Below are 20,240 nucleotides of genomic sequence, written 5' to 3'. Positions count from 1 at the left end.
CAACCATTTTTGACTTTTCCCAGAGGTGTGGCAAGGGGCCGAATCCTGCTGCCATACATACGGCCTACCATTGGCTACCCTTGTTATCCAGGGCTTGACTACAGTTAGCAACTCCACGAACAAAGCCCGAATTCCAATGCCAGGGTTCTTCAACACCTGTTCCTGCAGATTTGCGAGGAATTCTGCTGTACGAACGCAATCAGATCGTCTGCTAGGGATCTTTCTTCTTGCTACATCCTCGTAGTCACCACTGCAAGTCTCTAGTTCATGCCTGATTGTTTTTACTGTATTCAGGGAGCATTGGGCAGCAGTCGTAATATCCTTATTTTGATGGCGGGCACGAATCATCATGATACAAGTTATTCTCTTCCATGATTCAGGTGGGTTCCAGCTATCCATCCTTTCTGACATCTTGTATGTGAATGAAGAAGGGTCCAAACTTTTAAATGAAGAGAAGTGTGTGTTAATACATGTAACTTACGGAAAAATATAATTAATTATAAATATGTCAAATTTATCCCGAACACCCTGTATATATATACACAAGGGTAGCTTGAAAAGTTTGGTAAATTTCCAATAGATGGTGACACAATTTATTCATTCATACCAGTGTCGGTACGTATCATCTTTTTCATGACCCCTGACAAAATTTTAGCCAGGTGCGAAGCGTAGTTTTCGTTTGGCAAACATTTAAAATGACTGTGTTCGTATTTTTCATAAAAATGGAGAAAAAAACGAGTATTGTGCAGTGATAAAACACTTTTATTTGAAGAAGGGGACGGCCACACAGATCAAAGCTGAGTTAGATGCAGTTCATGGGGACTCTGCACTAGCATTAAAGTGGATTTAGTTTTGGATAAATGAGTTTATCCAAAACTAAATCCTCTTTTTATCTTTTCATCAACAGTCAACAATCGTGCACGATGGGTGTACGATTGTTGACTGTTGATGAAAAACGCATGCAAAAAGACATTTCAACACAGTGTTTGTCAATGTTTAATCGCAATTCACAGAATTTTTTTGTCAATTTGTGACTGTAGACAAAACTTGGATCCACCACTACACACCTGAATCCAAGCAGCAGTCAAAATAGTGGACAATGCCCTGTGAAAGAGCACCGAAAAAAAAGTAAAGACAGCTGGGAAAGTGATGGCCACTTTTTTTTAGAATTCCCAAAGGAATTATCACAATAGACTATTTGGAAAAGGATAAGACAATAACAGGAGTCTATTATTTGTCATTTTTGGACTGTTTAAAAGAAGAACCGAAGAAAAAACGGGCTAAGATTGACGCACGAAAAAGACCCTTTCATCAAGACAATGCACCATCCCACACATCGGCCGTCGCAATGGCAAAATTGCACGAATGGAGATTCAAATTGGTTTCCACATCCACTATATTCTCCGGACTTGGCCCAATGTGACTTGTTCCCAAAATTAAAAATTTGGCTCGGTGGGAAAAAATTTTCTTCAAACGAGGATGTCATCAAGGCTGTCAATGACTATTTTGCACAATTTGAAAAATCCTACTTTTTAGATGGGATGAAAAAATTGGAAACTCAAGCTGGACCAAATGTGTAGACCTCTATGGAGACTATGTTGAGAAATAAAGGTGCTTTTTTTCCAAAAAAATGTGTTTAACTTATTTTTTTACCAAACTTTTCAACAACTCTCGTAAATATATATGACATACTGTATTTACTCTTAACGGTGAATTTTAGTGAATTTAGGAATAGGTATTCCAGTCCTTGCAAGTAGTTTTATTCCACCAGGTATGACAGTTTTCTTCCAAGGTGAAAATGGGGTCTTGGGTTTGGTAAGTAGTTTTCTCATTATTAGGAAGCTCTTATTAAATTTAAAGTCCATACTCTATAATGAACTATATATAATAAAGAATGTCCCAGGTTTGAATCCTGGCTGAATTATTTTTTCTTTTCATGAAATGAAATATTTGTTATGGGGCTGTGATCTTGAGTCGCTGTTGTTCAGCATGCATTACTAACCTGGATTGCATACTGCTCACCAACCAGCAGGCTATGGGTTCAACTTCCACATGAATGTGCAGTCATGAATGTTTATGAATGTCTTTAGGTTAGATGAATTTCATTGTACAATGATGACTGCTACCTGCTTTTTGGAAGCCTGCAGTAATGTGAAAGAGTTCCATGTCTGACCTCTAGAACAATTTCTGGATTATCTAATCTCAGCCTGCTCAGTACTAATGTATAATAGGTTTACAATCTCCACTAATTTGCATAATTTTTTCTTTAAAAAAAGGGTAAGTAATTTAATTATTTATTCGTATAGCATGAATAACAAAACAATAACTACAATACACTGTCATTTTAAAAATTAAAAGTCATTTTAAAAACCAATAAAATTAAAAGGTTACATCCATATTGGTCAAATAGTTCATAGCTTCAGGTGTAGCACTTAAAAAGTCCAATTTGTCTTCTGAATATGCTCTAAGATAACAGTTGATCACAATATGGTCCACAGTTGTCTCTGAGCTCCACAATCATAATGTGAGGATGGTTGTTTACTCCATTTAAAAAGCATGTCTGCACATACACCATGACCAGTTCGTATTCTGTTAAGCTGAGTACAGAATTTTCGTGGGAGGTGTAAGCAAGCATCAAAACTTTCTTGTAATTTGTTGAGAGAAAATTTTATGATATCATCTGTCTGGCTCTCCCACTGTTCTTGCCACTTTTGCTTCAGGTCGAAGTTAGATTGTAGTAGTAGTTGGGCTAATTGTAGTGGTGGATCTCTTGATCTCAATCATTGTACACTTAAGTCTAGGAGATCTAAGTGTATTGGTAGGGCTATGTTCTCCAAGATTTTCTTATACTCCTGTAAGAGTATAAGAAAGAGAGCTTTAGTCTTACACAGACTTGGTGGAACAATGTTGCTAAGAGCTGGAAGCCAGTGTGTGTGGGTACTGATTTAATTGTGCCAGAAATCAGTCTCATTGTATTGTTTAGTTGGTTATCAACAAGTTTAACATGTGTGCTATTTAGCCACACTGGTGAGCAATATTCAGCAACAGAGAAAACTAGACCAAGAGCTGTAATCCATAGATTATTGCTGTTGCTCCCCATGTTGTGCTTATTGGGTTCATAAATTAACAGAAACGTTTGTTAGGTGTTGCTTGTAAGAGAGCGTTCAGTCCAAGGTCATGCCAAAGCTTTGGAATCTTGTGTCATAGTAAACATCCTTCAAAGCAGATATGCAAAGTGACATCTGCCATGTGATTATTAAGGTGAAAGCTTGATACTTCTGTTCTGTCTGAATTGAACTGGAGCCTCCATTTTTTGTAATATTCACCTATTGTTTTCAGATCTTTTGTAAGTATCTCTTCAGCTTGACTCATGTTTTTGTGTCGAATGGCAATTACAGTGTCATCAGCATAGCAGAACTTGCGTGAAATAGTAGCGAGCATGTCATATGTGTATAGGTTATAAAGTAAGGGTGCTAATACTGACCCTTGTGGAAGACGGAAGACCATTATTAAGTTTTCGTTGTTGGGACATTTTATTTCTTAATAGAACTTGAAAGAAATGTTCTGTGAGCATGGAGGAAATTAAGTGCGCAGTCCGTTTATATGGGACAATGCTAAGAAATTTGAATATAAGACCTTCTCGCCATACTGTATCATAGGCTGCTGTTAGGTCCAAAAAGACAGCTGATGTTTTTTCTTGCTTCTGGAATCCAGCTTCTATGTATGATGTTAAAGTGAGCACTTGATCACAGCATCCACGTTTTTCTCTAAAACCAGCTTGTTCAATTGGGATATGCTGCATGATTGGTATGGACAATCTGTTGTACAGAAGCCATTCTAACATTTTATAGGTGCAACTCAATAAAGCAATAGGTCTGAAACGTTTTGCCTCCTGGGCAGTTTTCCAGGTTTAAGAATTGCAAATATTTTTGACTTCTTAAACTGGCTAAGTAGTCAGTCAGTCAATAATATATCAGAAAAGAATTCAGAGAACCATTTTATAGTATTTGGCCCGCTATTAATCAGAAATTCAGGATGGACACTGTTGAAGCCTGGGGCCTTGCCTGCTTTGATATCTTTTATGACAGCTTTTACTTCATCTATAGTGAAGATTGAGGCATGTTGTGAGAAACAGGGGTATTTGTTTTTAAAGCTCTAAGTTATTTCTTAACTTTCTTGGTATGTTCATGGTCCCTAGGTGCCCTTGACATATTAACGATTTGATTAGGGGGGGATAGTTGTGCTTTTCTTTTAGGTAGAATAGTTGTGGATAGTTGTTGGAGAAGATTCCAAGCTTTTTTACTTGATTGTTTGAAGTCAAGGTTTTCAACTGTATCAATCCATTTTGTTTTTCGAGATGAGTTCAGACTATGTAGTAATTTATCTACTATTTCAGGATCTTCACTTTTTAGGAACTCTATAGAGATTTTCACTTTCTTCATTCCATCTGGGGACATAATCTTTTCTGTAACTTCTCGGGATATATTTTTTTGCAGTTGATATGATCGCTCCTACAAATCTCTTGTACTCTGCAACTCTAGCAGGTATCCAATGAACACATTTATCCAATTCATATGCAAAATTTCTCCAATTTGCTTCTTTAAAATTTCAGTGTGGTCATGGAAAGGATCTTGCTATAAGTAGTGTCATACCAATTTCTAGTAACACCAGTCGATGTTGACTGTGTGGGAAATTAGAAAGTACATATCGTCTTGCTGGTAATGGTTGCCCCTCTGTGTTTAATGAAACAAAACATAAGTTCGGATTAGACTCCGTTTGCCATGCTGCTGATCTAAAGGTATTTCTACCCTTGGCATCAAATACAAGGTGTATATTATTTATTTCTGCCCATTGAACGAGGGCAGTGCCGCAGTCGTTGTTATCACGGTACTTCCATTCTTCATAATGGCTATTAAAATCATCAATCCATACTGTTGGATGTTCAGGAGGTTTATAGACATTGATTATTGAATGAAACATTGTTGTTTCATTCAATATGTTGTGAATTTTTACACTCACAAGATGGGTATCGTTATCACATCTCATTGTCAGGACAGAAGCATTTCTATATCATCCTTAATATATGTTGCAATGCCATAATTCAGGTGGTATGTAGCACCACCTGAATTATGGGTGTTATATTTCCTCTTCTATTAAGGTCATCTTCGTTTTCAGCATGTGTTTCTTGAAGAAACACAACATCAATGTTATTTTCTTGCAGTATTTTGCAGAGATAGTCACATTTTGCTATGTTAATTCCCTCGATATTCAGTTGACACATCTTAAAGCTAAATCCCAATTTTTTATTAGCATCATCAATAAAATTAGAAAAAATCAGTATTGTTTGACTGCATTGCTTTAGTCAAATTAAAAATAAAATAGAGAGACTAATCTGCTAAGCTTGGTGAATAGAAGAAAAAAAGGGAGATATGATTGAGACATAAATTATTGAGGAAGTTTACCAGGTAGTTACTACTGCTGCAATTTTTCAATGGTCAGCAGAAGAAAATGTAATAAAAAGCTATTCCAGAAATTTATGTAACAATATAATGAGAAGGGAAATGAAGAGTAGGCTTTTGTTTAGATATGTAAACCTAATGGTACTACATGCTCTTCCCACACCCAACACAAGAACACAAAAACTATTCTGAATTACTCTGTATCTGGATTACATATGAAAGGATAGGTGAAGTTAAAAAATTACTTTCATGCCAACTCTCAAAGCATGTCTAGCTAGTGACCTTCATTCATTTTCTGAAGGATCAGACTCATACTCTTGAATATTCTGGATTGCATAAATTCCTTGTTCCTGCAACACAGGCTTAGTTTGCAGTAAATTATTTTGTTCTTCTGATGTTGTTTATACCATAAAGCACTATATATGGATCTTGTTTAGATAGCTGATAAGTATATTGTTCGGAGGAAGAGGGAAGGGGGGAGAATTATTATTCGCTGTATGGACATTGAAAGAATTTAATACTATGATTAATATTGTGGTAATTAGGAGTGGAGCCTCTGCAACAAGTCTTTGGACCCAAGGAGGGGTAGTTGTAATAATAGCAATAAGTTGTAATTAAAGTAAAATTTATTAATTTAATTAATTGATTTAAATTTATTACATGGTCTTATTTTTTTTATATAAACCAATACATTTTTATGCCAAATAATAAACAAATGTGGAAGGTCTGATTCATTGTGCAAAGTGATTACAGATTTACACTTTTTCCTGAATATTCTCATTCAGGAAATTCATTGTTGATATTGTGAAAAGTTACCCAAGCTGACATATTTTCACAAAGCCATCATCTTCAATAGATGAAGAAGAAATCATGGAGATTTACAGCACAGATGTGCAAAAGCTATCATAAGTGATAACACAGCTATCTATACAGAAGGAACAACTGAAGATATTACTTAACACCTTATGACTAAACAGTAGAATGAAAATTGTTCAGATGCATTCTTCTTCTTAAAGGAAATATACTGTTAAATACTGAAAATGAATATATATTCTTGGAATTTAAAACATGCATTGCAAATGTGGAAGGTTATATGTGAGATAAATTAATCTCTGATATCAGGGTTAAGCACCATCAACACAGAAAAAACAAATCTAGCCTACAAGCTACCATGAAGAGACACTAGATCAGCTGATCAAGATCGAGTCACCATGTCCTTCTCTTCTTAGATATTTTTTATTGCCATTATAAAGATACTGATAAGAAGTTAAGATCATTATAAATATCAACAAAAATGATGGCATGATGATTTGAATCCCATTCACTATTATTACTACTGTAGTGTCCGTATGATTAGCCTAGTGGGTATACACTTTGCAATCACATGCCTGGGGAAGGAATGTCCTAGGCTCAATTCCCGTTGACAATGTGAGGAGTTTAAGGATCTTCCTCAGCCATAGCCAAGTTAGCCGGTCTTGGGCATGGACAGCAGGGTTTTCCCCCAGTTTATCTGGGGGGGGATTCATCCCGCAAGCAGGCAACCGCCCCCGTGAACATGCACGGATACAGTCAGGAATACTTAAGACAATTCCTCCAGCCATAGGTCTGAATTGTCAGCTATGCCCGTCCCGAACCCAGATAAAAATAGGGGGGGGGGGATTGAGGTGGTGCCATACCTTCCCATAAAAGATGCTCACAGCCGTTGAGTCACCATACGAAATGAACGAATGAGCTACTGTAGTAATAACTGAGTATGACTTGGCCACTTAGAATTTTGTTTAATACTCTGTACCAACACAGCAGATGTGCACGTATACTGCAGGTTAAGTGCAGGTATTTTTTGCCAACTGCAAAAATACCTTTAAGGTCAGATATGTATTTGGAACATGTCTTATATCTGATCAATATCCCTAAAACAATATAAGCACAGTAACATTTTAAAGTCTTTTACTAGACTTTTAACAGATGCAGTGGGCTTTTGTTTGAATTTGGCATGAAAAATTCTGTTTATATAGCATGTGTGGAATGTATGCACTGGTGAGGAAAAGATGATATACTAGACTATGTCAGAAATGCATGTGGTGTTATTGTTGTTAGCATATAGGAGTATCCAGGATACTAGTCTTGGCATTTTGATCCAAGATAAGGTATGGGTCAGAAGTTACTACTTCCTAGCACTAGACCAATGCAAGCTACCATCATTTCTATGTTTTTTTGGGATGAAAAACCCAAGTTTCTGCGAGAAAAAATCCCTCCACCTCTGGCTAACTCACCTTTAGTCGAAAAAACCTAATAAAGGTTACTTGAATTATAAATGGAAATCGAATCCAGGTATCTTCCAACCAAAGGGTTACATCCATACTAACTCAACTACAGAGGCTCTCTCTGTATGTGTGTGTGATGATTAGACAGGACGAGGTACACAAGGTGTTGAATGTGAATGGAATTTCAAATGAGGTGCTTAGAAGCCAAGGGGTGCACTTGACATTTTGAAAAAAATTGAGTTAATTGCAGGAATAGGTAGATAAAGTGATATACAATTTGTTTTCTTAGTTTTTCTGGACAAGTAGATGTAAGCATGGATAAGGAAACCACATAATTGGCTTATGAGATACTACCTAAAATTTTCTATATTTATTGAATGTTGACTTCAATTTTTCAAATTTTTTTTTTTTATTTCTTTCTAAGCACCTCAAATGAGAGTGTAAATGACAGGGTTTAGTAGGTTGCCTGCCGTGAGAAATGCAAGAATGTTAGAGTGCAAAATGTTAATAGGAAAGAGATGAAAAATCTATGAGTAATACAAAATAGAATAAGGTAATACAAAATAGAATGAGTAATAATACTACTACTAGCAATGGATTTGAGGCTGCATGGTGTGAGATAGAAATTAGCAAGATAAAATACACAACTGGATGCTGTTACAAACCATGAGAACCAGAAATGGACTGCAAGTTAGACAAATAAATCTTATGCATACAAGAAAAAAGTTTCATTATGGTTCATATCTGCTTTGGAATACAGCCTGGAAGGAGAAGAAATCATGATTGGTGACAGTGACCATGCAGTTTTTACTTAAGTTAGGTTACAATGTATGTGAGAGCTTGGACTGAGAAGGGGGGAAAATGTGTAACTATAAGGCAAGTGATTATAATAAACTGAAAAGATATTTTGTTTTAGTAGCTTGGCTTGAGAAACTGCATGGTGAGGAATCAGCAGATTTTATGAAATGATTAAAGAATGTTTGAAGGAAGCTATATTTGACTGCATTCCCAGAGTAAGATGAGAATTAAATGGAAGAATAACATTTTAAAGCAAGAGCTACTTAAAGTAGAATTTGGATCTGATATCACAAGAATAATGATGATGAGGCTGGACTAGTATAAAGAGCAGGCTAGGCAATTGGCCATGGTGAGAAGGCAAAATCAGATTATGAAAAGAAGTTAGGCAAACAGGCCAATGGAAATCCAAGAGAATTTTATTCACTCTGTAGTAAATTAAAAGAAAGAACTGCCCATGAAAAAAATAACCTTGCTGAATGCAGATGGTAGGAAAGTTCAAGTACATGACAAAAATCTGAATTGTTAGGTGGTCAGTTTAGTCAGGTATAAATTCCAGATAGGCTTATTAGCTCTCTGAAAGGCAAGAGGTGAGAACTGGACAAAAGAATACAGGTAATGAGTTTATGATTTTTAAGGTATTATTAGAGCTTGGTTAGAGCCTTCATTCATTCGGTATAGATGAAGCCCTTTGGTCAGAAAGACGTGAGTTAGATTCCCATCTATGATGTGAGGAACCTTTATCTGGTCTCTTTTGACTAAAGGTGAGTTAGCCAGTTTCATATGGAGGTAGAGAATTTTTTCACCTGGATACCCAGGTTTTTCATCCCTTAGAACAGGCAAACCAGTTTCATGAACACACACAAATTGCAGCTAGGAATACTTAAGATGATATGTGGAAGAGATAGGGCCCTCACCACACCAATAGTCAATCATGAGTTACATCTTGGTAGCCAACCTCCTAGATAGGAGATGACAATGAATGGGAGAGCTTCGTTAAAATATAACTATTTGTCTGGATGAGCTACATTGCACAATTGCTGAAGAAATATGCAAGACTTGAGTCTCACAGCACTTGCATGATTCCTAATGAAGAAGGAGAGCAAAATAATTACATCATACAAGGGTGGAGCCAGAAATGATGCTACAAATTATAGATCAGTCAGCATATCTGATGTGATGATGAAGGTATTGGAGAGGGTAGTTAGGAATCACATCCAAAGGTGGGTAGACAGTAATAAATTTAGTTTAATCCTTTATCCAAGTGTGAGCAAACAAAGTTTGTGCCTGCAAGTATCTTCAGGACTGGGGTAAGGTAGTACAACACCAGGCAACTCGTTGTAAAGGTGGGTTTGCAACGAGTTGCCCGGTGTTGTACTACCTTACCCTAGTCCTGAAGATACTTGCAGGTGCAAACTTTGTTTGCTCACACTTGGATAAAGGATTAAACTAATTTATTATAGCTAACCAAGTGAAAAATAAACTTTCAACATGGGTAGACAGTAGCAACACTGGGAGCCTCTATAGAGGATCCCATTAATTCTACAATAGAGTGACAGCAGTGTTGGATAAGAAAAATGGATATATCACACTGCTTCTGAATTTATTGTTATTATTATTTCATGACACCTACAAGGAGTCCAAAGACTCATCGAGGGAGGGCACCTACTCTACAACTCTCCGTGTCCACCATTTAATCCACCAACCATACTGAAGCACCACTACTACCATCATCTACACAAATACCACCACTAGTATTTTTTGTCAGTAAATTGTATGTGTTCTGAAGGCCGATTTGTCTGTATGCAGGATGAAAAACAAAATTGGGCAGCTAATTTGAATCCTGCCATGGGCATGGATGTTCATGATTGTTTTTAGTTTTGAGATGAATTTCATCACATGATATGAGACCCTCGCTCTGCTTATTGGAGGCCCGAAGTGGCTTGTAAAAGTTCCATGTCTGGTCTCTAGAGCAAAGTTTCTGGACTCTGTAAAATAAAATACAAAAAAAAAAAAAAAAAAAAAAAAAAAAAAAAAAAAATTACCCACAGTACAAAAGGTATCTTTTGTACTGTGGGTGGGCTAAGGATTTTCTTTTATATTTTTATCAATAACCTTTCATGGGTGGGAGAAACATAAAAATTAAAAAAAAATAAAAAATTAGGATAAGTAATATTATCTATGAAGTCCAGCATGGATTTATTAACAGGCATTCTTGTTTCAGTAATCAGCTTGCATTTTATAAAGTAATAACAGCTACTGATGTGGAAAAGGTATATACTGCCATTTTTTTTTTTTTTTTGGACTGTGTTAAGGAATTTGACAGGTTGCCACATGATAAGTTGATATTTAAGTTACAATGTATGGATCCAGATCAGCTCAGTGAACTGGATTGGAAATTAGCTGGCTGATATATATCAGAGTTCTGTAGGGAGAAGTATCAAGGAAACAGAAGGTCACAAGTGAGATTCTACAGGGCTGAGTATTGAGACCTTTGCTGTATCAGATGATATGATGTGTCTAAAGGTTATTAGTAATAATGCCAATGTGGCAATCCTTTGAGAGAATTTGAATATGCTGGACAAGTGGATGAATACACTAAACATACTTAAACTGTGGGATCCACTGAATCAATTTGTTGTATGCTATATTGGAAATGTACTAGAGGAAATGCAGAAGGCAAGAGATCTTAGAGTAATGTTGAGAGAAACTGAAGTTTAGCGACATTATCAAAAGTAGTGAAGGTAATCCAGAGGATTGCTACAATCTAAGAAGAATGTTTAATGGTTATTGTATTCATACCACATCTGGATTATTATGTTCAAAATCTGGTCACTAGGATTTCAATAAGATGAAGTAACCTTGAAAAAAGAGTATAGAAGCAGATAACAAGAATAATATCAGGAATGCATAATATTCACTATGAGGATAGACTAAGAGTTTTCAAAGTATAGAATTTGGTGAAGAAAAGACAAATGTGTGATATGATTGAAACATCTGAACTACAGAGATATTTTTAAAGAATTCACATAGGGGAAATAATTGGTATTATTATTACAGGCAACTCCAAGGAGTCCTTAGACTCATCGAAGAAGGCCCTAAACATCATGTCAAGAACTATCCAACATTTGCCCAATATCTATCATACTTTGCTTTGAACTCATTCATAGTCATGGCAACCACAACAGACTGACAACCTATTCCACTCATTCACTACTCTCCAAGCAAAAAACGTAGTAATAACACCCTTGCTAACTACACTCTTACTCAGTTTTCATGGATGGCCCCCAGTTCTCCCACCACCACACATGTTCCGAAGATTTTCCACTGAATTAATCTTGTAAAAACTCCTCAGTGATTTGTATGTCTCAATCATATCATTATTATTATTATTATTATTTGACACCTCCAGGGAGTCCTAAGACTCATCGAGAGAGGGCACCTACTCTACAACTCTCCGTCTCCACCACTCATCCACAAACTGCCTCATCTACACCAATGCCATCTACTGTCCACCATCACCACTATTATTTTCACAGACAATCACAAACATCCATGCCCATGGTGGGATTCGAACCCGCAGCCTTTTGGCTGGAAAGCAGATACACTAACCACTTGGCCAACCAAGCCGCCAAAAAAATTTCACATTTGATGTCCATAGACACCGTATGGTCACTGCTGTATCTTACATGGTTTTGGCAATAATGTCTTCTGCTAGAAAAAATGGTAGGGTCACAGATTCCCTTTCCACACAAAGTTTGTAGGACAATCACAAACATCCATGCCCATGGTAGGATTCGAACCCAAGGCCTCTTGGCTGGAGAGCAGACATGCTAACCACTCAGCCAACCACGCCGGCTATCAGACCCCTTCCACCTATCGACCAGTTTCTGTAACCCATAAATCTTCAACTTGTTCTCGTAAGGTTCATTCCATAGACCTGCTACCATCTTAGTTGCTTGCCTCTATATCCTCTCTACATCTTCCTCATCATCACCAAGAAACCCTGGCACCCAGATCTGAGCACAGTAGTCAAGATGTGGTCTTATCAAGGCTCGACAAAGAGGAACAATAACCTGCTTGTCTCTGCTCATCAAAGTATTCTTCAGTAACCAAATGATTTGATGAGCTGCTTTAGCCACTTGTGCTGCCTAAACTTTAACTCCCTATCCACTAACACTCCCAAGTCTCTGGCTTCGGCAATTTCCTGGATTTCTTGGTCTTATCAAGGCTCGACAAAGAGAAACAATAACCTGCTTGTCTCTGTTCATCAAAGTATTCTTCAGTAACAAGTGATTTGATGAGCTGCTTTAGCCACTTGTGCTCCCTAAACTTTAACTCCCTATCCACTAACACACCCAAGTCTCTGGCTTCATCAATTTCCTGGAGTACAGTTCCACCAATGTGGTATACAGTCCTGGTAATCTTTTCACCCAAAATGCATAACTTTAGACTTTGCCACATTAAACTCTCAGTCTACCAATCTATCCAAATCAACCTGAAAAATTTTGACATAATCTGTAGTAACTATTGCTCTGCCCAACTTTGCATCATCGATAAATAACTGAACAGTTCCTCTCAAATCCTTTCCTATATTGTTAATGAACAAATTAAACAGCAGCAGTCCAAGAACATAACCCTGCAGCACACCACTAGTCACAGGCATTCTTTTGGAGTCTACTCCTGAATAGAGTACTCTCAGATGTTAACAATTATATATTTGGTTTAATCCTTTATCCAAGTGTAAGCAAACAAAGTTTGCCCCTGAAGTATTTTCAGGACTGGGGCAACTCGTGGTAAACGTGATATAAGTTCCAATCACTCGCCTTAGTATCCCATAATGCAAAGCACATCTCCTTGTGGACATGTATAATGCTATGCATTAAGGGAAGGGTCACTATCCAGACTGGTTTCGACCTTTATTGAGTTCTCGTCAGTGGGAGACAGACTCAGAGGTTGTGATTCTAAGGTGGAAGTAATGCAGAAGTCATATCACCATACACTGGTTGCCAAAAGGTATCAACACCTTATTATTAAAATTCTCTGGATTAGAGATAGTTGATGGAAGTTTTTTCACTTGGCTATGCTATAAATTATATGTTTGGTTTAATCCTTTATCCAAGTGTAAGCTAATGAAGTTTGCACCTGAAGTATTTTCACGACTAGGGCAACTTGTGGTAAAGGTGGTATAAGTCCCAATCACTTGCCTTAGTATCCCATAATGCAAAGTCATATGGTGATATGACTTCTGCATTACTTCCACCTTAGTATCACCACCTCTGGGTCTGGCTCCCACTGATGAGACCTCAATAAAGGGAAGGGTAGTGACCCTTCCCTTAATGCATAGCATTATACATGACCACAAGGAGACATGCTTTGCATTATAGGATACTAAGGCAAGTGATTGGAACTTATACCACCTTTACCATGAGTTTCCCCAGTCCTGAAAATACTTCAGGCAGAAACTTTGTTTGCTTACACTTGGATAAAGGATTAAACCAAATACAAGTAACCCTTGTATAACATGGTACTTATATAATGTGGTTTCAATATAAGACAGTCTACAAACTCTAGTAACCCTTTATCTTTTCATATATTTTTCAACACACTACTTAAAAATCAAATTTTATCTTTGTTAAATTTGCATCTGCCCTTATCGCGCATGTAGTTATAAGTAGTGAATTTATATTAGGGGATATACCATTTAGCACGCATGTACGGCAATTGTTTACGCTATAAAGTGTTTATTTTTGAAATTGTCTTCGTTTTCACCAGGAAAGCACATTAAAAATCATAACTGTGTTAACCTCCAGTTGAGCACTTTATTTTTTGGTGAGTTACATACAATATGTAATGCTTTTTTTTTCATGGAAAAAAATTATTTTTATAGTAATTTTCCCATCATCACATAAATGATGGGGAAACAGATTTAAATGAGGAGAAACTGGTACAATTAATAGATGACGTCGAACCAAATGGTAGGGAAAGTTCTGCCAACGATTCTGATTGTGATGAACCTGTTAAAGAATGGGACTGGGGCAACTCGTTTACCACAAGTTGCCCCAGTCCTGAAAATACCCTTCAGGCACAAACTTCGTTTGCTTACACTTGGATAAAGGATCAAATCAAATATATAATTGGTAGCATAGCCAAGTGAATAAACTTCCATCTACTCTCTGATGTCTCTCCATCAACACCCTCCTATCTGTCTCACCAACTCTATATCCATCCCCATGTGCTGCAGTTTACTGATTAGAATTCCATGTGGTATCCTATCAAAGGCCTTTGCAAAGTCCAGTGGTTTCACTGTAAACCCATTACCTTTATCCAACTTAGCTGCCACTGTATTACAAAATGTGAGCAAGTTACTGAGGCATGACTTACCCTTCACAAAATAATGCTGCCCCCAGTACATTATCCCATTTACATCTAACCACTCCTCTTCTCCTCTGCTCCTCCTGATATGCTGATCAGTCAGTAATTTGCTACATCAGTTTTGGAGCTTCCTTCATGCAATGTTACTGTTTTCCCCTCTTTCCACCCCCTTGGGACTAATCCAGAGCTGAAACTTAGATTAAACAATATGGTCAAGGACATTGACAATTCCCTTGCCTCTTCACATAAAACTTGAGCTATTATACCATCCAATCCCACAGTTGTATTCACATTAAGGTTCTGTAAAATGCTATGCACCTCCATTTCATTTATCTCAGTTCTCATATAAGTTTTTTGCTCTCTCATGCCCGCAATATCACCACCTGGAGGATATACTCTTGCAAAGTGTTCACTTAGTATTTCTACTATTTTGACTGATTCAGTTACCTCCTTACCATTAGTATTCCTTAAAATCATTCTGCCATATATATTCTTTCTTTTACTTGCAGCATATCGAAAGAACTGTTTCGGATTCTCTTTAGCCTGCATTGCTAACTTCCTTTCATAATCTGCTTTTGCTTTTCTTACCACACTAGTTACCCTTCTGGCCTGTGCCTTGCACTGTTCACATGCCTGCAGATCACCTTTCTCCTTAAATTCCCTCCATAATTGTTTCTTTCTCTTTTTTTTTTTTTTTCAGCTCCAGCTTGATAATGATATTCATCCATTTAACTCCCACTTGATTTACTCTCTTGACTCTAGGTATACAATCTGCCCTTACCTCCCTCAAATACTCCTTTACAACTTCCCAAGCACTATCAACACCCAGCCCTTGCAGTTTTACATGCCATGGCACCGATCCAAGCAATCTCCTAAGCTTGTCAATACTTACTAGCCCTGCAATTCCACATATTAGCCAATAACTATTAGAAGAATATGATATAGCAGAAAGTTCAGTAAAATAAGTCAAACAAAGAAGGCAAAGTTTAGACTTAAACAATGCAAATTAGATTATAATTTAGTAGTAGTAATAATCACAGCACTGATTTTTTTTTTCTTCTTAGGGGTCCTATCCTGTTCAGGAAGAAGTAGATGGTGATCTCATTAATGCAGCTAAGGAAACTATTACCCTTATACCTGGTGGATCTTGTTTTGCCAGTGATGAATCATTTTGTATGATTCGAGGGTAGGCTATCACATTAAAATGAAGTTAAAAATTGTTCCCCCCCCCCTTCAAACTATGTACATAACTTTAAATATGAGCCACTGTAGCTGTATGATGATGTACTGTGGTGGAAAGAACCTGGATTTGAATCCCATTTGGGATGTGAGAAACTATATAAACCCATTTCAGCTGACAGTGAATTAGGTGGATGCCTTTCTCTGAGGAAAAACATTCTGCTGAATTATTCCTTTTTTTTTTTTTTCTTTTTGGTTAAAACATGTTTGAACTTATTCATGGTTGATGTGGAAGGACTAAAATTTCATTCTGGTCATGTATTCTCAAAAATGAGACTAGGATGATCATTCAAAATAACAAGAGGTAACACCAATCTTCACTTGTCACTGGTGTGTTACTGTAATAGATATCTACATAAATACTGATTAAACAAGGTTTGCAATTGGGACTAAGCTGATAAAATTGTAATCAGCTTTGGCTTAAACCATTGAGAAATAATGGTAAAGCATCATCAAATGTCATGCTGGCTGGAGCATTGCCCATATATGAGACCCTGCTACTTTGTCAGAACTAGGGAGAACAATGAAAAGTCAGCTACTGCAATAATATTAAACTCAATGGAATTGAACACAGGCACATCATCATAAACAAGGTCAAGGGAAAAGAAGCAAAGATAGCAGAGGAATTACAGAAATACTATGTCAACATAATTGGTTGACATGGAATTTCTGTAATTCCTGAGACAAAGATGACAAAAACAGGTTTCATATTTTTAAATAATAATTGCATGTTATATTCAGATAATATAGATCAGGGGAAGCAATGATAATCATGATAACTAAATATGGAGTTAACCTTGAATGGTACAATTTTAAGATTTCAAAACGAGACTTTAAGGTACTGGTCTCACAGAAGGTTCTAGCTGAAGAAATAAAGGATTTTTTTTTCTTTTGAGTCTTTGGACAACACAGCTGATATGAAGAATGAGGAAATGTTGGTTCTTATTGAAAACCTAAACCACAGAGTAGGAAATTAATCTTATATTTTCTCAGGTTTGTTAGTTTATTTTCACAGTACTGATTACAACACAGAATTATAAGAAAATAATTAATATTTATTAATTTATTAGCTGCTATTTCTCTGGTATTATACTCAGCATCTTCAGAGCACAAGAACAGTTAGTCACAGTACACGAAAGAACAATTTGGTATAACAACGGAACTAGTTAAAAAAAAAAAAACTTGCAAGGGACAACACAAGGAACTAAAGTCCTAATCTGGGACTTTTCTCCCTTTTTCCATCTATGTTGGAAAAAGGGAGAAAACAATTATTAATTAGATCTTAACATGACTGTCTCCCAGATTTTTGGTAAATTTATACAGCCATACTTGTTGAGGTTTGGAGTATGTTTTAAAACTGTTGTTAATTTAAAAAACAATCTCTCTTATAATGACTGTGTAGTGCTTTTATTTTCTTCCATTTGATCCTGTGTGAAGGGGTGTCCAAGGCATGGTCTGCTAGACTTGACTTGCCATAAAGATAAGACAAATGTATTTTTTATGTTCATTAAGGTGGATGTCAACAGTTCTTCCTGTCTGTCTGTCCATAGTAAGCCAAAATTGCTACAAACAGAAGTCATTATAAGTCAGAGAGATTGTTTTTTTTAATCAACAGCATCTTTAAAACATACTTCAAACCTCAACAAGTATGGCTGTATAAATTTACCAAAAAAACTCAGAGACAGTCATTTAAAGATCCAATTAATACTTGTTTTCTCTCTTTTTCCAACATAGATGGTGCCGAATTAGGATACTTTAGTTCCCTGTATTATCTGTTACATTTTTTTTAAACTAGTCCCACTGTTATACCAATTGTTGTTGTTTTGTACACTGTGACAAACTGTACTTGTGCTCTGAAGATGCTGAATATAATACCAGCAAAATATCAGCTAATAAGTTAATAAATATTAATTATTTTCTTATAATTTTGTGTCATAATAAATACCGTGAAAATAAACTAACATGTACTACCAATACATTAGCCTTTCCATGTATTTCTCAGTTTTGGGCAAATATGGAGTTTTCCCAAAATCCCAAATGTGAAGGAAAAAATTACAAATATGGGATTTTCCCTCCATATTTTCCCAAGTTTTGAAAATCTGGAGAAATTTTCTGCAAATTTGCTAGTATCAATGTAAATACTGGCAATTCAAAACATAAAGATATGCATAAATTCACATGAAGAGAACACACAAGAAACAAGTCTTACTGATTATGACATTAAGACCTAATACTGATTTTATATTTGTTGAAAGTTTTTTCACTTGGTTATACTATAAATTAAAAACTAGCACATTACTATAATAAATTTAGTTTAATTCTTTATCCAAGTGTGAGCAAACAAAGTTTGTGCCTTAAAGTATTTTCAGGACTGGGGGTAAGGTGGTACAACACCAGGATGACTCCTTGCAAAGGTGGAGCAAGCTACCAACACTCCTGTCTCAGTATCTCTCATAATGCAAAACGCATCTCCTTGCAGATATGTCTAATGTTATGCATTAAGGGAAGGGCCACTACCCAGACTAGTTTCGACCTTTATTGAGGTCTCTTCAGTGGGAGCCAGGCCCAAGTGGAGATAGCAGGCAGAAGTATTAGCAGGTCATCTCTACCTATAGGAGTTGCCAATTGGTGTGCCACCTTTTTAATAAATTACTCTGGATTTAGAGAAAGATGTTGAAAGTTTATCCAAGTATCTTCAGGACTGGAGGTTCTGGGACTGGGACAAACAGTCCTGAAGATACTTTCAGGCGCAAACTTTGTTTGCTCACACTTGGATAAAGGATTAAACTAAATTTATTATATTCTAACCAAGTGAAAAATAAACTTTCAACATCTTTCTCTAAATCCAGAGTAATTTATTAAAAAGGTGGCACACCAATTGGCAACTCCTGTAGGTAGAGATGACCTGCTAATGCTTCTGCCTGGTATCTCCACTTGGGCCTGGCTCCCACTGAAGAGACCTCAATAAAGGTAGTGGCCCTTCCCTTAATGCATAACATTAGACATATCCGCAAGGAGATGTGTTTTGCATTATGAGAGATACTGAGACAGGAGTGTTGGTAGCTTGCTCCACCTTTGCAAGAGTCGTTCTAGTGTTGTACCACCTTACCCCCAGTCCTGAAGATACTTTCAGGCACAAACTTTGTTTGCTCACACTTGGATAAAGGATTAAACTAAATTTATTATATTCTAACCAAGTGAAAAATAAACTTTCAACATTTAGCACATCACTAGTCACCTGCAATCTCCTGGCAGGTGACTAGTAACGTGCTGTGTGACAGAATGTTAGTGTTAGTCAAGAACTATTTAACACTAGTTAAATAAAGCAGGTGTGAAACATATGAATGAAAAGATTAATAAGCATTCAATCTAGAAGAAAGCATTATAGAGACAGCATAAGACGAGTGGTAATAAATTGTTGCATGAGGCACACAAAACTAGGAAAGTGACTTGCTTGGTAAAGACAGCAAAATGCATAATAAGCAATTAGAAAATTAGGCCAAGAAATATCTCAGGGAGTTCTTTCAATATGTAGCCTATAGAACAGTATTTCCCAACATTTTTTGGATCATGCCCCACCTTAATGCCTCAAAGATTTTGATGTCCCCCCCCCCTCCGACAATGGTGAGTGTTTTGAGTATATCAGTGATGAAGTGACGAATGCAACATCATTTTCTAATTGACCCCCAAAATATTCAAATTACCCCACATTGAGAAACACTGCTATAGAAGAAAGAATGAGTATGAAATGATATTAGTTGGTGAAAATGATAATGGTAAAAATGTGGAGGACATATTTGGGATATTGAATAAGCAATTCATAAATAAATGAGATAACATTACAGAACTTGGATGTAATGGCAATGGACTGATAGTGAGCAAGCAGAAAATGTATATGAAATTAAGTAAACTAAACAATGCTAATAAAGCAGTATAACATGGTGTCATATCACTCCATGCTTTGAGGAAAGGTTCTGGTACGCTGTTAAATAAGTCAATAGCCTTGACATGTTTAATAAAGGTTTTGCAGTGGGAAAAGTCTGAAAGGAATGAAAAGAGGGAAAGGGCAAAATTGTTCTATATTACAAAGGAGGTGATTAGGCTGCAT

General features: G+C 36.6%; 1 protein-coding gene across 2 annotated transcripts in view; it reads left to right on the top strand.

Moving 5' to 3' along the window:
- LOC150101142 (succinyl-CoA:3-ketoacid coenzyme A transferase 1, mitochondrial-like) overlaps positions 1-20,240 on the top strand; it is a 221,809-nt gene that overhangs the window by 159,541 nt on the left and 42,028 nt on the right. Inside the window, exons 10-11 of one of the 2 annotated variants that reach the window (XM_090401526.1) lie at positions 1,730-1,815; positions 15,958-16,079. In XM_090401526.1, the coding sequence (XP_090257652.1) occupies positions 1,730-1,815; positions 15,958-16,079 (208 nt within the window). Of the gene's footprint in view, positions 1-1,720; positions 1,816-15,957; positions 16,080-20,240 lie in introns of both variants that reach the window. The other variant, XM_090401525.1, reaches the window with a different exon arrangement.

Source organism: Typopeltis vanoorti, chromosome 12 (genome assembly GCF_054136105.1).
Source record: "Typopeltis vanoorti isolate ZY-2024b chromosome 12, IOZ_Tvanoo_1.0, whole genome shotgun sequence".
Taxonomy (NCBI): domain Eukaryota; kingdom Metazoa; phylum Arthropoda; class Arachnida; order Uropygi; family Thelyphonidae; genus Typopeltis; species Typopeltis vanoorti.
Note: the sequence above shows the minus strand (reverse complement) of the source record. Positions and strands in the feature narration are given on the sequence as shown.